Genomic DNA, 16,191 nt, shown 5'->3' on the forward strand with positions numbered 1-16,191 from the left:
TCTCCATTTCTCCTTTTTATGTGAGGGTCACGTTCCCAGCAAGTCTGAGAAGCTTTCTTCATGGACAGCCATTTGTTTTCTTTCTGCAGAGGCAGTGACGACAGGAGAGTGATGCAAGTAGCAATATGATCCTGAACTGAACTTGGAGAGGACCCAAATGAACTACTCAGCTCAATTGCTGTAGCTTCTGGGTGCACTCAGGTGGTGTACCCACAGGTCAATTCCACGACTGCCGGAGTGTCTAAGGAAGCCCTAGAGCAGTCCCAGGATTGGGGAAACTGCTAGACATTAATTAGACTTCTTTTCTTTGGAAACCAAATCTCATTACCAAAGAAAAGAATCCCTCTCCTTCCGCAGTACCCACTACTGTACCCAGAGTCTTCTCCTTTCTTAACCAAAGCTGTTCATTTTTATTTTTATTTTTTTAGAGAAGGGATCTGGCTATGTTGCCCCAGGATGGTCTCAGACTTCTGATCTGAAACAATCCTCCCACCTCAACCTCCCAAATTGCTGGGATTACAGGTGTGAGGCCACTGCACCAGGCTGTTTATTCTTAATGAGAGAGAAAGAGATTGAGACAGAGACAGAAAGAGGAGAGAGGGAAAGAGAAGGAGAGAAAGAAAGAAAGTTAATTTCATAGTACAATGGTTCTAAACATTGATATGTATCAGAATCACCTGGAGCAGCTAATAAAAAGCACACAGGCCAGGCTCATTGAAGTAGGATAGAGCCTGAGCTTGCCTACCCACTTCCCCAAATTCTCCAAAGTTTGAGAACCACTGTCATAGTTAAAACAACAAAGAGGGAAACACATTAGATGACATTAGGGCCATTTTCCCAGTACTAATGCAGTTCTTCTGCTGCATTAGCTGTACCTCTTTAATCAGCAAATATGTAGTATATCTACCATGTGAAAAATATTGTTTCATGAATAATGAAAATGGAATTTCTGTGCTCTTTAAACTTCTAGAGCTGAAAAAAATGATGCTATTGATGAAATCAACTGAATTATTCAGTAAAATAACCCTTCTGATTTGTGCCATAAATATATTTCATTTAATCTTCACAGCTACCCTATGAAAGAGACACTATTATCCATGTTTGACCCCAAAGAGGAAGTTGAAGTACGGCAAGATTAAGTAGTTTACCCTATGTCTTACAATTAAGTATTAGAGACATAATTTGAATCTATAAAGGGTAGCTCCAAAGTCTGTGTTCTTAACCATGATCTTGTACTGCCTTGAAAGACAAATGAACCATAGTTTATATGAAATGATGACCTTGATAATCAAGTACATAGTTTTTAGCAGCATTTGAAATTAAAACCATCATTTTATAACTTTTGAACATTTCCTTTTATCTTTCTGTAGGAACCAGGATTCTTGACTGCATTTGAGTATAGTGAAAAGAGGAAAATGGTTTTCCATATCACCACTGGGAGCCAGGAATTTGAGTGTGTATCTAACATTTTTTATAACTACTAAGCACAATCTTTGGAATACCATGTTTCATTTCCTCTATCTGGTTGTTATTTCTACTGTAAGTAGTAGAAATAGCTTCTTCTTTTGAAGTAGGTTTGGTTTGTGGTATTCCCCCCCCCCCAAAATGCAAACTGAAGCAAATTCCAGACTGCCTGTAGGAACAAGATTAAATTTCTTACAAGAAATTCAGATCCCAAATCTAAGTAGTTTCTGAATCAGCCTATATTAATCTACAAACCAATTTTAAAAATCAGTTTAACCTTTCCTTTCCTTCTCCATTGATGGAAATTTCATTTCACCTTTTGGTTTTATTCAAAAATCAGTTGTTAGGCCGGGCGCGGTGGCTCACGCCTGTAATCCTAGCTCTCTGGGAGGCCGAGGCGGGCGGATGGCTCGAGGTCAGGAGTTCAAAACCAGCCTGAGCAAGAGCGAGACCCCGTCTCTACTATAAATAGAAAGAAATTAATTGGCCAACTGATATATATATAAAAAATTAGCCGGGCATGGTGGCGCATGCCTGTAGTCCCAGCTACTCGGGAGGCTGAGGCAGAAGGATTGCTCGAGCCCAGGAGTTTGAGGTTGCTGTGAGCGAGGCTGACGCCACGGCACTCACTCTAGCCTGGACAACAAAGCGAGACTCTGTCTCAAAAAAAAAAAAAAAAATCAGTTGTTAGATTGAATATTTTAGAAGAAATAATCCAGTGTTAACTTTGTCTTCAGCAAGAATGGTTTTAGTGTCCTTTTTTATTTACTGTCTATGACCCTTGAAACATATCATCATCTTCTCCATGCAAGTTGACTAGAATGTGTGGTTTTTCCCCTACTTTACTAGAAAGAATCAGTATTTTATAAGTTAGAACAGTGATCAAGAGCAATTAGAGGCCGGGTACAGTGGCTCACGCCTGTAATCCTAGCACTCTGGAAGGCTGAGGCTGGAGGATCGTTTGAGCTCAGGAGTTAGAGACCAGCCTGAGCAAGAGTGAGACCCTGTCTCTACTAAAAATAGAAAGTATATCTATAGATATGAATACTTTCTATCTAATACATATTAGATTCATATCCATAGATGTGAATACATATCTATCTAATAAACATGAATACTTTCTCCTTTCTTAATATCCCTATTTCTGTTCCTATTGCTAATGCTGTCTTTCTATTCACAGTAAATTGCTAGGAGGTGGAATTGAAAGCATGGCAATCACAGAAGCTTTTGGAGGTAGGTAGAACCTTAATATTTTGTTATATGAAATGATATATAAATATATACACACATACATCTATGTGTATATATACATATAATTAAATAAACAACCAATAGTGAATTATTTTGGAACTTACGATGAAATCTTAATTATTGTAACAGGATCATTCTGGACTGCAATGACAATGTATCCCAACATTAACAGAAGGGTCTTATTGACACTTTTCATCCTTTTTTTCATGATTCTTATGGAAGAGAATATAATTTTTTCTCTTATTCTTTTAAAACTTAATTGAACAACAAGGCCAATTTTAGTTCTAGGTAACACATGTTCTATAAACATAGAGATTAGACTCTATTTTCCCTGATCACATCCTGTATTTTTTTTAAACAATTCATGCATAGCTATAGTATGTATTGCATCTGACAATTCCAATATTTGCAATCCTTGGGGAACTAGATCTGATTTTTTGTTGTTGTTGTTGCTGCTGTTGTTTTCTGTTGACTTGGAAAAATAAATCTGATTTTCATTATTTTAGTTGACGTAGTCTTAGTGGCTTACCTTCTTATATATTCATTGATATTTGTGAGCTTATTGCTCGGTTTTAATCTATGAGCAATGGACCTCAATTGGTAAATAGAAAAGTTTTCCTCCAGAGAGAATTTGCTTCTGCTGGTAGCTAGTAGATGCCACCAATATGAGACCACTCCAGTTCCCCCTTGAGGACCTCAGTTCAGTGGGGGAGCCCCAGGTTCTCTTTTCTGAGGTTGGGCCTTAAATTTTCATTTATATGACTATTCTTAAGGAAAACTTGTTCTAAATGACTTTTTATCTAAAAACCAGTTCTATGGAAAAAATACATTAATTTTTTTTTTTACTGTTGGTATTCATACATGCATAATCCATTTTTGACACATAAGGTACTTTATGAGTGAGATTTTTTTTTAGAATGCAAATTTCTATTTAAAAACATTTTATTCCCAGGCTGAGAAAGAACAGGACCCTGTCTCTACTATAAATAGAAAGAGATTAGCCAAACAACTAAAAATAGAAAAAATTAGCCAGGCGTGGTGGTTCGTGCCTGTAGTCCCAGCTACTCGGGAGGCTGAGGCAGGAGGATAGCTTGAGCCCAGGAGTTTGAGGTTGTTGTGAGCTAGGCTGACGCCACGGCACTCTAGTCCAGGCAACAGATTGAGATTGTCTAAAAAAAAAAAAAAAAAAAACAACTTTTTATTCAAAATTTTGCAGTTCCCTTTTATTGATAACATAACTGAGATACTTATTTTATATATTTAAATTATCTTAAGATTTAATAATAATAGCTACAATGTGACCCAGAAATGAAAATATACAGAATAGTTTTGAAAACACATGTATTTGTACCTGCAGTTACACTTACACATAATAGAAATGCATATTTATTTTTATAATAAAGACCAACTCATCAAATTTTTACCAAGGTATGACAAGAAATCTTTTATGCAAAACGATAAAAATTGAAGCAAAAATAACGCTCAGTTTTCTAATGTCTTAAAAGTCACATAAATTCTATAAATTACTGTTTCTGAAGATAGAATTTTAATCGTTACCTTTCCATTTCTGTCATGCTTATAATAAAACACAAAACTGCTCTAAACACAATAAATGGAATTCTTACATTCCATTATTTTCTTAATATAAATGATAACTCAAATAATATTTTACATTTCTACTTGCTTATATTGTATTAAAATTATTTTACAGAAAAACTAGTTGATGTATTAGGACATAATATCTCAGAAACATTCTTTGATATTCACATCCTCATTAATGGATGTTTCACAGTCCACTTAAATAAATTTTCTAATATAAACAAAATCATCTAACAAAAACAAATCTATAGTGTTACTTTGTTTTTGAGAGCAAAAATATTTATTATTTATTATTACTGCCTTTGGGAGATACATTGACTTTTAAAAACACTTGGAAATCACACATAGTACCTGGTAATAACATATGAGCAAAACCTGATCCATCCTTCCATCCGTCCTTCTTTCCTTCATTTATTTTATAGATGGGGGGTCTCACTATGTTGCCCAGGCTGGCCTCAAACTTCTGGGCTGAAGAGATCCTCCCACCTCAGCCTCCCGTGTAGCTGGGACTAAAGGCACTTTCCATTGCATCTAGCCTCTTGATTTATCTTTGAGTCTCTACATGGTTACTGTTTAAATACAACATTAATTTTATTTAAAAAATAAAGGAAAAAGTGTTCTTTTATGTAGTGGAGCAGAATTATAAGAGAGATAATAATACTTCAATGCTGGCTGTTTTATAGAACTCAAAAATTCAGTTCTCATTGTTCTGCTGCAATATAACCAAGCCTGCTTATTTTAATAATAATAAACAATGTTAGAGCCTTTTAAAAATCATGATTACAACTAAAAACTTGGAACAGCATGATAAGCTAATGGCAACCTTTGAACCCAGTTTTGAAGTTAGTTCCCTTTCCAAATAAAACTTTAAAATGCTTTCAAATAACTTAATTGTTTAACAAGCATCAGCTTAGGAATATTTTTTAGTGTTCTAAGGTATAATGTTTGGCATCAAAAAGTATGGTGAGCACTTTTGATTTGTGAGTAAAAAACAAAAAAATAAAGTACAAAAATACCAGTGGTTCCTGTCACAGGGTAAATATCCCACTTCCAGTAATGTTCTCCCCACAATTAAATTAACATTTTATTTCTCCCTCTCAGAGACAAACCAAGATGTATTTTTTAGTTGAGGTGAAAAAACTGCTTCATAATTTCATGTGTTATAAAAGCCACTGTTTGAGAGATGAAAAGAATGTGATTAAGAGATAAAGCATGATATAATCCTTTTCGAATTCCATGGTGTTCATAGACATACTTTATAGTATCCTGCATGGTAAGGCACTTTTCAAATTCTGGCAGAGAAGTTCCTAATTGCATTCACTGATGAGTTACATCAAATGGGTAGGATATTGTCTGTGGTATTGCTCCAGCAACACTACCACAAAGTAAGTTTATGTGAGTTTTCAAAACTAAGACATTAGAATTGTCTGATGAAGGTCTGCCAAGAAGGGTAGGAGTGTGAGAAAGCCTAATACTCTTTAAGGTACCAAAAGTAAAAAATGAAACACCTGCATATGGAGCCATTCTTAATATAGTAGGCATATGGCCTCTGTAAAATCCAAGGAATCCAACTTCTTTGCAAAAGTTGTTTTGAATGCATGAACAATTTCTGTATAGGTGTGTTCCCCTTTATTTCACATGGAATGCTAGGCATACTCTAACCAGGTCAAGAGGGTAAGTACAGATAACTGCTGTCATACCTGCCATGGATCCAGCCGTTAATCTGTGCACATGACCCGAAACTCCCAGCTTTGTAGTAATTAATGTTTTATAATGTTCAAATGCCATAAACTGGATTGCACCATAGGGAAAGATTCAAGTCATCATTGCACCATTTTCTTTATACAATCCAAGATCTCCTTCCTTTGGGGGAACAGCACGCAATACAGAAAATACTCCTAAATGCTTTTAATAGTGATTGTGGATTTGTAATAAAAACTTTACTCCATCTAGTGGGGCAACTGTTGTTTTGGCACAGCATCTGGCAGTACCTCTTCTGGAGCCTTCCTTTCTTCATCCATAAATTGGTACAACTACACCAAGGTCCAGAGCCAAATAACATTTTTGTGAGAGTTAACTTTTGCTCACTGCGCTGGTCTTTCAAGTGAGATTTGACAGTTGTAAAATAAAACAGTAATATTTTATTTATTTATTTATTTATTTTTGAGACAGAGTCTCACTTTGTTGCCCAGCCTAGAGTGAGTGCCGTGGCATCAGCCTAGTTCATAGCAACCTCAATCTCCTGGGCTCAAGCAATCCTGCTGCCTCAGCCTCCCGAGTAGCTGGGACTACAGGCATGAGCCACCATGCCCGGCTAATTTTTTCTATATATATTTGTTGTCCAATTAATTTCTTTCTATTTTTACTAGAGACAGGGTCTTGCTCTTGCTCAGGCTGGTTTTGAACTCGTTACCTCGAGCAATCCGCCCACCTCGGCCTCCCAGAGTGCTAGGATTACAGGTGTGAGCTACCGCGCCCAGCCAAAAAACAGTAATATTCTGAGGCCATATTTTATTCTTGGTAAAAATATCTAAAAACTAACTATGTGTGTTTTTTATTATCTTTTATCTATTTCGCAGAATTCCGTACTGGAAAAACCCAGCTCTCTCATACCCTCTGTGGTAAGGATACATAATAACAATAATAATAACAACAATAATAATCATAGCTATTACTTACTAAACATCTACTATGTGCCTGGTACTTTAAATAGTCTCATGTAATCTGAACATACTTGCAAGAAAACTAAAATTTAGGGAGATTAAGTAAACTGCCCATGGTTATATAGCTGGTCTTTGAATGTGTGATGCTTGAGGTCATACTGTATGTGCTGTACTGTGAACACCTGAATGCAAATAAGGAGAAGTTAAATAGGCATATGAGCATGTTGGTGAGGAGAGGGGTTCACTGTCTCAATTTTTCTCAATCCATCTTTTCTATATCTTTTCTACAAGAATGACACAAAATCTGTTGAGGCCTAGAATACTTTACTTTCCATGGGGTAAAGTTGATCCTAAGAGAGACTTAAAAACAATTCTTTGGCCAGGCAGGGTGGCTCATTCCTATAATCCTAGCATTTTGGGAGGCCAAGGTGGGGGGGTTGCTTGAGCTCAGTTCAAGACCAGCCTAAGGAGGCCGGGCACGGCAGCTCATGCCTGTAATCCTAGCACTCTGAGAAGCTGAGGTGGGTGGATCACTCAAGGTCAGGAGTTCAAAACCAGCCTGAGCAGGAGAGAGACCCCATCTCTACTAAAAATAGAAAGAAATTCATTGGCCAACTAAAAATACATAGGAAAAATTAGCCAGGCATGGTGGCACATGCCTGTAGTCCCAGCTACTCAGGAGGCTGAGGCAGAAAGATTGCTTGAGCCCAGGACCTCGAGGTTGCTGTGAGCTAGGCTGACACCATGGCACTCTAGCCAGGGCAACAGAGTGAGACTGCCTCAAAAAAAAAAAAAACAAGACCAGCCTAAGGAAGAGCATGATCCCATCTCTACCAAAAAACAGAAGAAATTAGCTGGGTGTGGGTGGTGTGCACCTGTAGTCCCAGCTACTAAGGAAGCTGAGGCAGGAGGATGTCTTGAGCCCAGGAGTTTGAGGTTGCAGTGAGCTATGATGATGCCACTGCACTCTACCTGAGGCAACAGAGGGAGACTCTGTCTCAAAAAAAACTTTTTTTTTTTTTTTTTTTTTTTTGAGACAGAGTCTCACTTTGTTGCCCAGGCTAGAGTGAGTGCCGTGGCATCAGCCTAGCTCACAACAACCTCAATCTCCTGAGCTCAAGCAATCCTGCTGCCTCAGCCTCCCGAGTAGCTGGGACTACAGGGATGTGCCACCATGCCCAGCTAATGTTTTCTATATATATATTAGTTGGCAAATTAATTTCTTTCTATTTATAGTAGAGACGGGGTCTCGCTCTTGTTCAGGCTGGTTTCAAACTCTTGACCTCGAGCTATCTGCCTGCCTCGGCCTCCCAGAGTGCTAGGATTACAGGCGTGAGCCACTGCGCCTGGCCAAAAAAAAATTTTTTTTAAATAACTTTTTAAACAAAATAAGCAAAGATATCTCCTTTTTCATAAAGACACTACTGTTCATTTTTTTGACCAAAGTGGGAGCTTGGCAAAATGATTCAGAAGGGAGTTCTGGAATCAAAGTGCCTGATTCCAGTCTTGGCTCTACCATTAATAGCTATGTGACCTTGGGCAAATTGCTTCATTTCTCTAATTTTCCCCATCAATAATAGATGCTGGGCATGGTGGCTTATGCCTGTAATCCTAGCACTTTGGGAGGCTGAGGTGGCTTCAGCCCAGGAGTTTGAGACCAGCCTGGACAACATAGCAAGACCCTTTCTCTATTAAAAAAAAAAAAAAAGGAAAGGAAAAATTAGCCAGGCATGGTGGCTTGTGCCTTTAATCCCAGCTACTCAGGAGTCTGAAGCAAGAGGCTCGCTTGAGCCTGGGAGTTTGAGGTTGCTGTGAGCTATAATGATAATGTGGCACTCTAGCCCAGGCAACAGAGTTAGACCCTGTCTCAAAATAAAATAAAAATAAAGTAAATGAAATAGAAATAATGATATTATCAAGTCTTAGGATTGTTTTGAGAAATAAATGAAATAATGCATGTACTTGGTACAAAGTAGCTCCTTCGTACTAACTACTATTACATAAAAATAAATTCATTTGAAAATTTTGGCATATATTAATTGAAAGATAACATAAATAAATTATATAGCATAAATTATATTGTGATTATTTCTTATAGAAAGAAAGGCATATTTAAATTCTACTTCCATTCCTTGGGAGAACTTTCATGAATATCTCCCCTCTTGAGAGACATTGAAATTCTTTGTTGAATTACTACTATGCTGGCAGAATACTTATAATTTCACTTCTGGTTAAGTAATGTTAAAATGTAACATGCTGTTTAGAAACTGAAGGGTCCTGACTTTTTAGTTTGCTAAATTTACTAAATAGTTGTAACCAGCATAAATCCCATGTTTATATTCATTTGTACAAAGTTTATTCACTCCTATTAATATTAATTTTTTAATTGTTTCCTAGTGACAGCTCAACTTCCAGGAACTGGTGGCTACCCAGGAGGAAAGATTATCTTCATTGATACAGAAAATACTTTGTAACCCTTTTATTTAAGCAAATTGCTAACATAATAGTATGATATAGTAATGTTAATACAAAAGATAGTTTATTTGATATAACTATTTTTGTTATCATCCCATAAACAATCAATAATGAGAAAACCCAAGGGGAAAACAATTACTGGTCAAGTTCTCAAATCACTGTTTATTTAATAAGGTTTTACTTTTCCAAGGGAGTTGGTGTAAAACTGACAAAACAAATACATGAGGAAATTATTAATATATATTATTCATTTTTAATCCTCTTCTCCAAAGATTTTGCTTAATAGAAAGAAGATTATCAACTCACTCAAAGTCATGGTTTCAAATAAAGGGAAAGATGTGAAGAGTGCAAAAACACAGAATGAAAAAGGACAGAATCTGCTTGGGTAACAAAGAATTGCCGTTTAAGTGTAAGGGATTCCAGAATACAAGGCTAGAGAGGTGACTGGAGTCTTAGACATGAATGGCTTTGAAACCAGATGATGGGTGTAAATTGGGTACATTAGCAATATTCTAGGCAAGTAATGAGAACTTGATATGGGTTGGAAGCAGTAGGAATAAAAAGAAAAGGACAAGAAATATCAGAGAGGAAAACAAACTGACAGGATTTGATGATTGTATTGGGTAGACAAGGAAAGAAGTTTGAAAAACCACTCACAGGTTTTCTGTCTAGATACTGGGAGAATAATGATGCTAACGATAGAATTGGGAAGATCATGTTTCAGAGTAAAAGTGATGTTTCATTTTAAATGTGTTGAATATGAGCTACAGGAGGATATCTAGATGGAAATGTTGGAAATGTTAGATTCAGCTTGAGAAAGGAGAAGGGCCAGAGATGGATGAATTAACCAAAGGGGAAAGAGAATTTACAGATCACGAAGAGAGAACTGAGAACATAACTTTGGGTTGTGCCTATATTTAGGAAGAGGACCAAAATGAGGAACCCACAGAGACAGAGGAAGTAGAAGGAAATCTGGTTATAAAATCCAAACAAAAGGAAAATTTCAAAAATAAAAGAGTAGGCAGCAATGTTCTAAGCAGAGAGGGTGGTGGTGGGGTTCATGGGTGCAAACTAAGAAAGATTACTGACATTCAAAATTAGGAGTTTAAGGGAACATTTGTAATAGGGAGGTAATGGTAGCCTTTTGCAAGTATAGAGTAAGGGAGTGAGGCAGTATGCAATTGGCCAATGAATGAAAGAAGAGATATAATAGTTTGATGAGGTATTGGATTCAGAGGAAATTTATTATTTTTTTAGAGACAAGGTTTCACTACGTTGCCCAGACTGGTCTCAAACTCCCAGACTCAGTCACAAAGCACTGGGATTACAGGTGTGAGCCACTGTGCCCAGCTGGAAATTCTTTTTAAAAACAGGGAAGACCTGCACAAATTTGTAAAGCCATTAACAATGACACCCCAGCCTGCCTCTCCAAGCTCATTGCTCATTGTTGTCACCATTAGAGGCAAAGAGATGAGTCTGCTCTAGTCCAATCCCATTGCCTGTAAACATGCTTCATTATTTAATTTGAAAACACTGTACATCAGCAATTATTTAGATTTTACTATAAAGATTTTTGTTTTCTTTGTTCATTATGGTTTCTTACATCCCAGACTTTATTCTTTCCTGTATTTTTTGTTTTGCTAGTGTACCTACTTAAGTATTTCTTTCAGAAAAGTAATCCAGGTGATAAACTTTGAGCCCTGATATGTCTGAAAATGCCTTATTTTGCTGTCACTCTTGATTGTTAATTTCACTAGTCATAGAGAAATTTGCATGGTATATTTCTATCCTATTGGTTATTTGCTCGATCTGTCCGCATCTCATAGTCTTTCTGAATCATACAAATCCTTTAAGCCTCACATTTCAAGGCCTGCTTTTACTAATCTCCTCTAACTACCCAATTTAGAAAACCCTGTCCTTCTTGATCTATGATAGAAGAAGAAAAACAACCAGAGAACTGTTTGCAGAAGTCTTTATTAGGAAATGCCTGACATGAGAAGACAGTGAAGGAGCCTTCTAACTTAGAGAAGAAGGGTAGAATGCTGAATAGTTCTTTAGCAAGGGGGCTCAGCTGGAATTTAGCTAGTTTCAGAAATAGTTGCTTAAGGATGATTCTCAGAGCAGAAGGAATTCTTCTTGCAGACTAGCAGCCACTGTTTGGGCAATTTAGATTTTATCAAGAACCATACCATGGAATAGTAGGAGCTAAGTCAAATGCAAGAGGTAGTGGGGAAAAATAGCTGGGTGGGGAAGGGGCACTGCAGCAAGGGCCACATTGGAATGTTCTCATTCTTTCCATGTCTCTCACACTTATACTACTATCTCTTGATATTTTTCTTTTTACATGTTTATATTTTGTCTCATTAATTATGTTTTAAATTTTCCTGGGACATAGATCCCAGGATAAACATCTATCCTTAGATCCTCCGTAATACATTGCCTTGCGCGGTGGCTCACGCCTGTAATCCTAGCACTCTGGGAGGCTGAGGCGGGCGGATGGCTCGAGATCAGGAGTTCAAAACCAGCCCGCAAGAGCGAGATCCTGTCTCTACTATAAATAGAAAGAAATTAATTGGCCAACTAATATATATAGAAAAAATTAGCTGGGCATGGTGGCACATGCCTGTAGTCCCAGCTACTCGGGAGGCTGAGGCAGCAGGATTGCTTGACCCCAGGAGATTGAGGTTGCTGTGAGCTAGGCTGATGCCATGGCACTCACTCTAGCCTGGGCAACAAAGTGAGACTCTTGTCTCAAAAAAAAAAAAATAATAAATAATAATAATGCATTGCCTTGGTAATTAGATAATATGATAATCAATTCCATATGGTAATGAGTTAAAAAATATTTGCAGATTGATTTGGACTTCCCTTCAGCCCAATTTTTACACTCCTGGTTACATAGTATCTGCGATTTATAGAAACTGATATGGTGAAAAACATTTTTATTGTTCCCTCCAATTCCCTGTCTTCTTTGACTTGTCCACCAAAAACATCTATTGTGCATACCCAATAGCAATGGAAGATTTTAATGGCTGTCACTGAAGCTCTAAAGAAAAGAACATACATAATGCATTAGGATATAAATGGCTGGGAAATCCTAATGATAGTTTAATCCAACATTTATTGAGTTCATTGCAAGCATCACAAATAAGATTATCAATGGCCTTTGCTTTACAGTTGCTTATAGTATAATCAGTGTTATGTAAACAAAGTGAAATGGGACTATAAACATGCATTTTATTTTACCTCATTTTACATCAGACATATCGTTAGGATTACCAAAGATCTAAAAAAATTTTATTACTCCTTTATAGTTTATAAGTAGCATCTTCCAGAATACCTTTGTAGGTATTCTGAATTTGCCTCCCTATGAATTTACTAATTTTAGAAAGCTAACAACTCCTTTAGATGGTAGATTCTAAACCCTATATAAACCTAAAACCCTTGAATCCTTGAAGTTACTTTTTTGACCCTTTGCTTCATGTAGTCAAATTTATCATTTGTTAGCATTATCTGATTAATGGTATATTAAACTAGTTCACATTGAACAGATTAGTATGAAGAGTGAATTAATTCACTTTGAAGTGACTGAATTATAATTCAGTGATATTATCTTTCTATAATAGATATATTTTTATAGAACTGAGAACAAAGGAAGCTCACAAACTTTATTTTTTCTCTTGTAACTGATTTGCTACATAATCCCAACTCATTCGCCTAATCTCTGTTTGTCAGTGCCCTCAGTTGTAAAATGTAATATAGGCCATAACAACTAGCTTCCAAGGTTGTTGTCAAGGTTTGATAATTTAATCTTTAAATTCATTACTGCCTCACCATTTCTATTATCATTATCACTACCTAAACTGAAGCACTTCTGAAAAATAAAATCTGGTATAGACTTTAAGTGATTACTAGCATCCTCCAGAATACCTTTGCAGGTACATTGTCTTGCCTCTGTGTTAATATACTTACTTCAGATATTATGTTTTGTAGTTATTGTCTAAACTTTTTGTGAAATTGATTTATTGAATCCTTAATCTTAATACTCCAGCCGTCCAGATCGCCTTCGGGATATTGCTGATCGCTTCAACGTAGACCATGACGCAGTACTGGACAATGTACTTTATGCACGTGCATATACTAGTAAGAGCCCCATGCAGTGGGATGCTTGGGTTATGTAAGGTTTGCCGCACTGATTTACTATTTGAGTGATACAACATTTTGACACTCTCCTCTTCTCTTTTTATTTTATTTTTCTCTAAAGTAATTTAGTCAGTCTATAAATTTTATCATCTGTTAAGTCCTTAAATATTAAAATGAGTTCAAATATTTCTTTGTCTTTGAAATTTAGAGTAACATTCTTTTTGGTAATGTAGTGTTTAACATATATGCTAAGGTAGAGTATGCAATCATATCTAATAGAGTCGTAAATAATTAAGGGTATCCTTCAAGGACTCTCTTTTGTCTGGCTCCGTAGGACATGAATGATCTGAGCCTCTGCTTCTTCTAACTTCTATGACATTTTCTCACTGCGTTTCCCACCAGGTGAACATCAGATGGAGCTACTCGATTATGTAGCAGCAAAATTCCATGAAGAAGCTGGCATTTTCAAGCTATTGGTACAAGCTTTTAGATATTGCTCACTCACAGAGCTATTTAATTTTTTTCCTTTTTAAATATTTTTTTTCCTTCTTTTTTTTTTGAGACAGAGTCTTGCTGGGCTAGATTGCTGTGGCATCAGCCTAGCTTACAGCAACCTCAAACTCCTGGGCTCAAGCAATCCTTCTGCCTCAGCCTCCCAAGTAGCTGGGACTACAGGCATGCGCCATCATGCCTGGCTAATTTTTTCTATATATTTTTAGTTGTCCAGATAATTTCTTTCTATTTTTATTAGAGACAGGATCTCACTCTTGCTCAGGCTGGTCTCGAACTCCTGACCTCAAGCAACCCACCTGCCTTGGCCTCCCAGAATGTTAGGATTAGAGGCATGAGCTACCACACCTGGCCTCACAGAGCTATTTAGTATATTATTTTTCTTCTATTGATCCCTATTCAAATTAACTTATTACTTCCATTTCAAAATGCATATTTATTTTTACATTAATCCTGTGCAGATCATTGATTCAATAATGGCACTTTTTCGAGTGGATTTCAGTGGTCGTGGGGAGTTGGCTGAACGGCAGCAAAAATTGGCCCAGATGTTGTCACGACTCCAAAAAATCTCAGAAGGTATATCTTTAAAATAAAATGGAACTATCAGAATGGCATCTGTGACTATGTTTGCTGAGTATGCTTTGAAGAAAAGCTAAGAATAATGTCAGGAGTTAGTACTTTTTAAAAAAATAAAATCATCTTCATGAGAATACAACTGTTTTTTAAAACCGTAAATAAGGATTCTAGCCCAAACATCAACAATAATAATAGCTTTAAATAAATTAATTTCTGTTATCAATGAAAACATAGGAATATGATCTTGTTTATAAAATAAATTCATGGTATAATATTTCTAAACTTTGAAATCTAAACAAAGAACTTTATGTTGCCCTTCTCATAGTTTATTTCTTTTTTTATTTTATTTTAGCGTATTATGGGGGTACAAATGTTAAGGTTATATATATTGCCCATGCCCCACCTCCCCCTTAATTTTGTTTCTTGATGCAGAATATAATGTAGCAGTTTTTGTGACCAATCAAATGACTGCCGATCCAGGAGCAACTATGACGTAAGCCTCAATATTCTGTTTTTGTATTTCACAGAGGTTAATATCAAGAGGGTTTGAATGTAGAATAATCTTTATGTGGGCATGAATGTATCACAAATCACTTTATTGCACAGTACAATAAAAAAGGCCTATGAGAGAAGTCTCCTATAGGCAGAATTTGTTGACATGTCATGACTATTGATGGTTCTGAAAGTTGGCAGGGCATAGAAAGGCATGGAGAGCTAAAGTAGGATGTAAAAACAGAAAATTCAAAGAAAGGTTTGTTGCCACCATCAAAAATTTTGAGCAACATATGTCTGAATAAGCAATCAAAATAACCCTGAATTTTGGAATTTCATAGTAATTTCTAAAAAAAAAAAAAAAAAAAAAAAAAACAAAAAAAAAACCAAAATAACCCTGAATTTATGATAATGCTTTTTATGGAGAAAGTCTTGCTTTGTCACCCTGGCTAGAATGCAATGGTGTCATTGTACCTCATTGCAACCTCAAACTCCTAGGCTCAAGGGATCCTCCTGCTTCAGCCTCCTGAGTGGCTGGAACTACAAGTGCGTGCCACCACGTCCAGCTAATGTTTCTATTTTTAGTAGAGTCGGAGTCTCGCTCTTGCTCAGGATGGTCTCGAACTCCTGACCTCAAGCGATCCTCCTGCCTCAGCCTCCCAGAGTGCTAGGATTACAGGTGTGAGCTACTGTGCCCAGCCTATGATAATGCTTTTTAAAAGATGGGGGGTTTTTTTGGTTTTTTTTGAGACAGAGTCTCACTTTGTTGCCCAGGCTAGAGTGAGTCCCATGGCATCAGCCTAGCTCACAGCAACCTCAAACTCCTGGGCTCAAGCAATCCTCCTGCCTCAGCCTCCCAAATAGCTGGGACTACAGGCATGTGCCACCATGCCCAGCTAATTTTTTCTCTATATATATATTAGTTGGCCAATTAATTTCTTTCTATTTATAGTAGAGACGGGGTCTCACTCTTGCTCGGTCTGGTTTCGAACTCCTGAGCTTGAGCAATCCTCCTGCC

At 36.9% G+C, this 16,191-nt stretch overlaps 1 protein-coding gene and 1 pseudogene across 1 annotated transcript in view; one reads left to right on the plus strand and one right to left on the minus strand.

Annotated features, from left to right (window-relative positions):
• The window catches only part of DMC1 (DNA meiotic recombinase 1), a 58,698-nt gene that overhangs the window by 26,962 nt on the left and 15,545 nt on the right, over window positions 1-16,191 (plus strand). Inside the window, exons 5-12 of the mRNA XM_020287776.2 lie at window positions 1,371-1,453; window positions 2,645-2,697; window positions 6,894-6,935; window positions 9,375-9,447; window positions 13,504-13,595; window positions 13,998-14,071; window positions 14,567-14,681; window positions 15,114-15,174. Of these exons, the coding sequence (XP_020143365.1) occupies window positions 1,371-1,453; window positions 2,645-2,697; window positions 6,894-6,935; window positions 9,375-9,447; window positions 13,504-13,595; window positions 13,998-14,071; window positions 14,567-14,681; window positions 15,114-15,174 (593 nt within the window). The remainder of the gene's footprint in view (window positions 1-1,370; window positions 1,454-2,644; window positions 2,698-6,893; window positions 6,936-9,374; window positions 9,448-13,503; window positions 13,596-13,997; window positions 14,072-14,566; window positions 14,682-15,113; window positions 15,175-16,191) is intronic.
• On the minus strand, window positions 5,437-6,156 carry LOC105858545 (solute carrier family 25 member 16 pseudogene; annotated as a pseudogene).

This window comes from Microcebus murinus, chromosome 10 (assembly GCF_040939455.1).
Source record: "Microcebus murinus isolate Inina chromosome 10, M.murinus_Inina_mat1.0, whole genome shotgun sequence".
NCBI lineage: Eukaryota > Metazoa > Chordata > Mammalia > Primates > Cheirogaleidae > Microcebus > Microcebus murinus.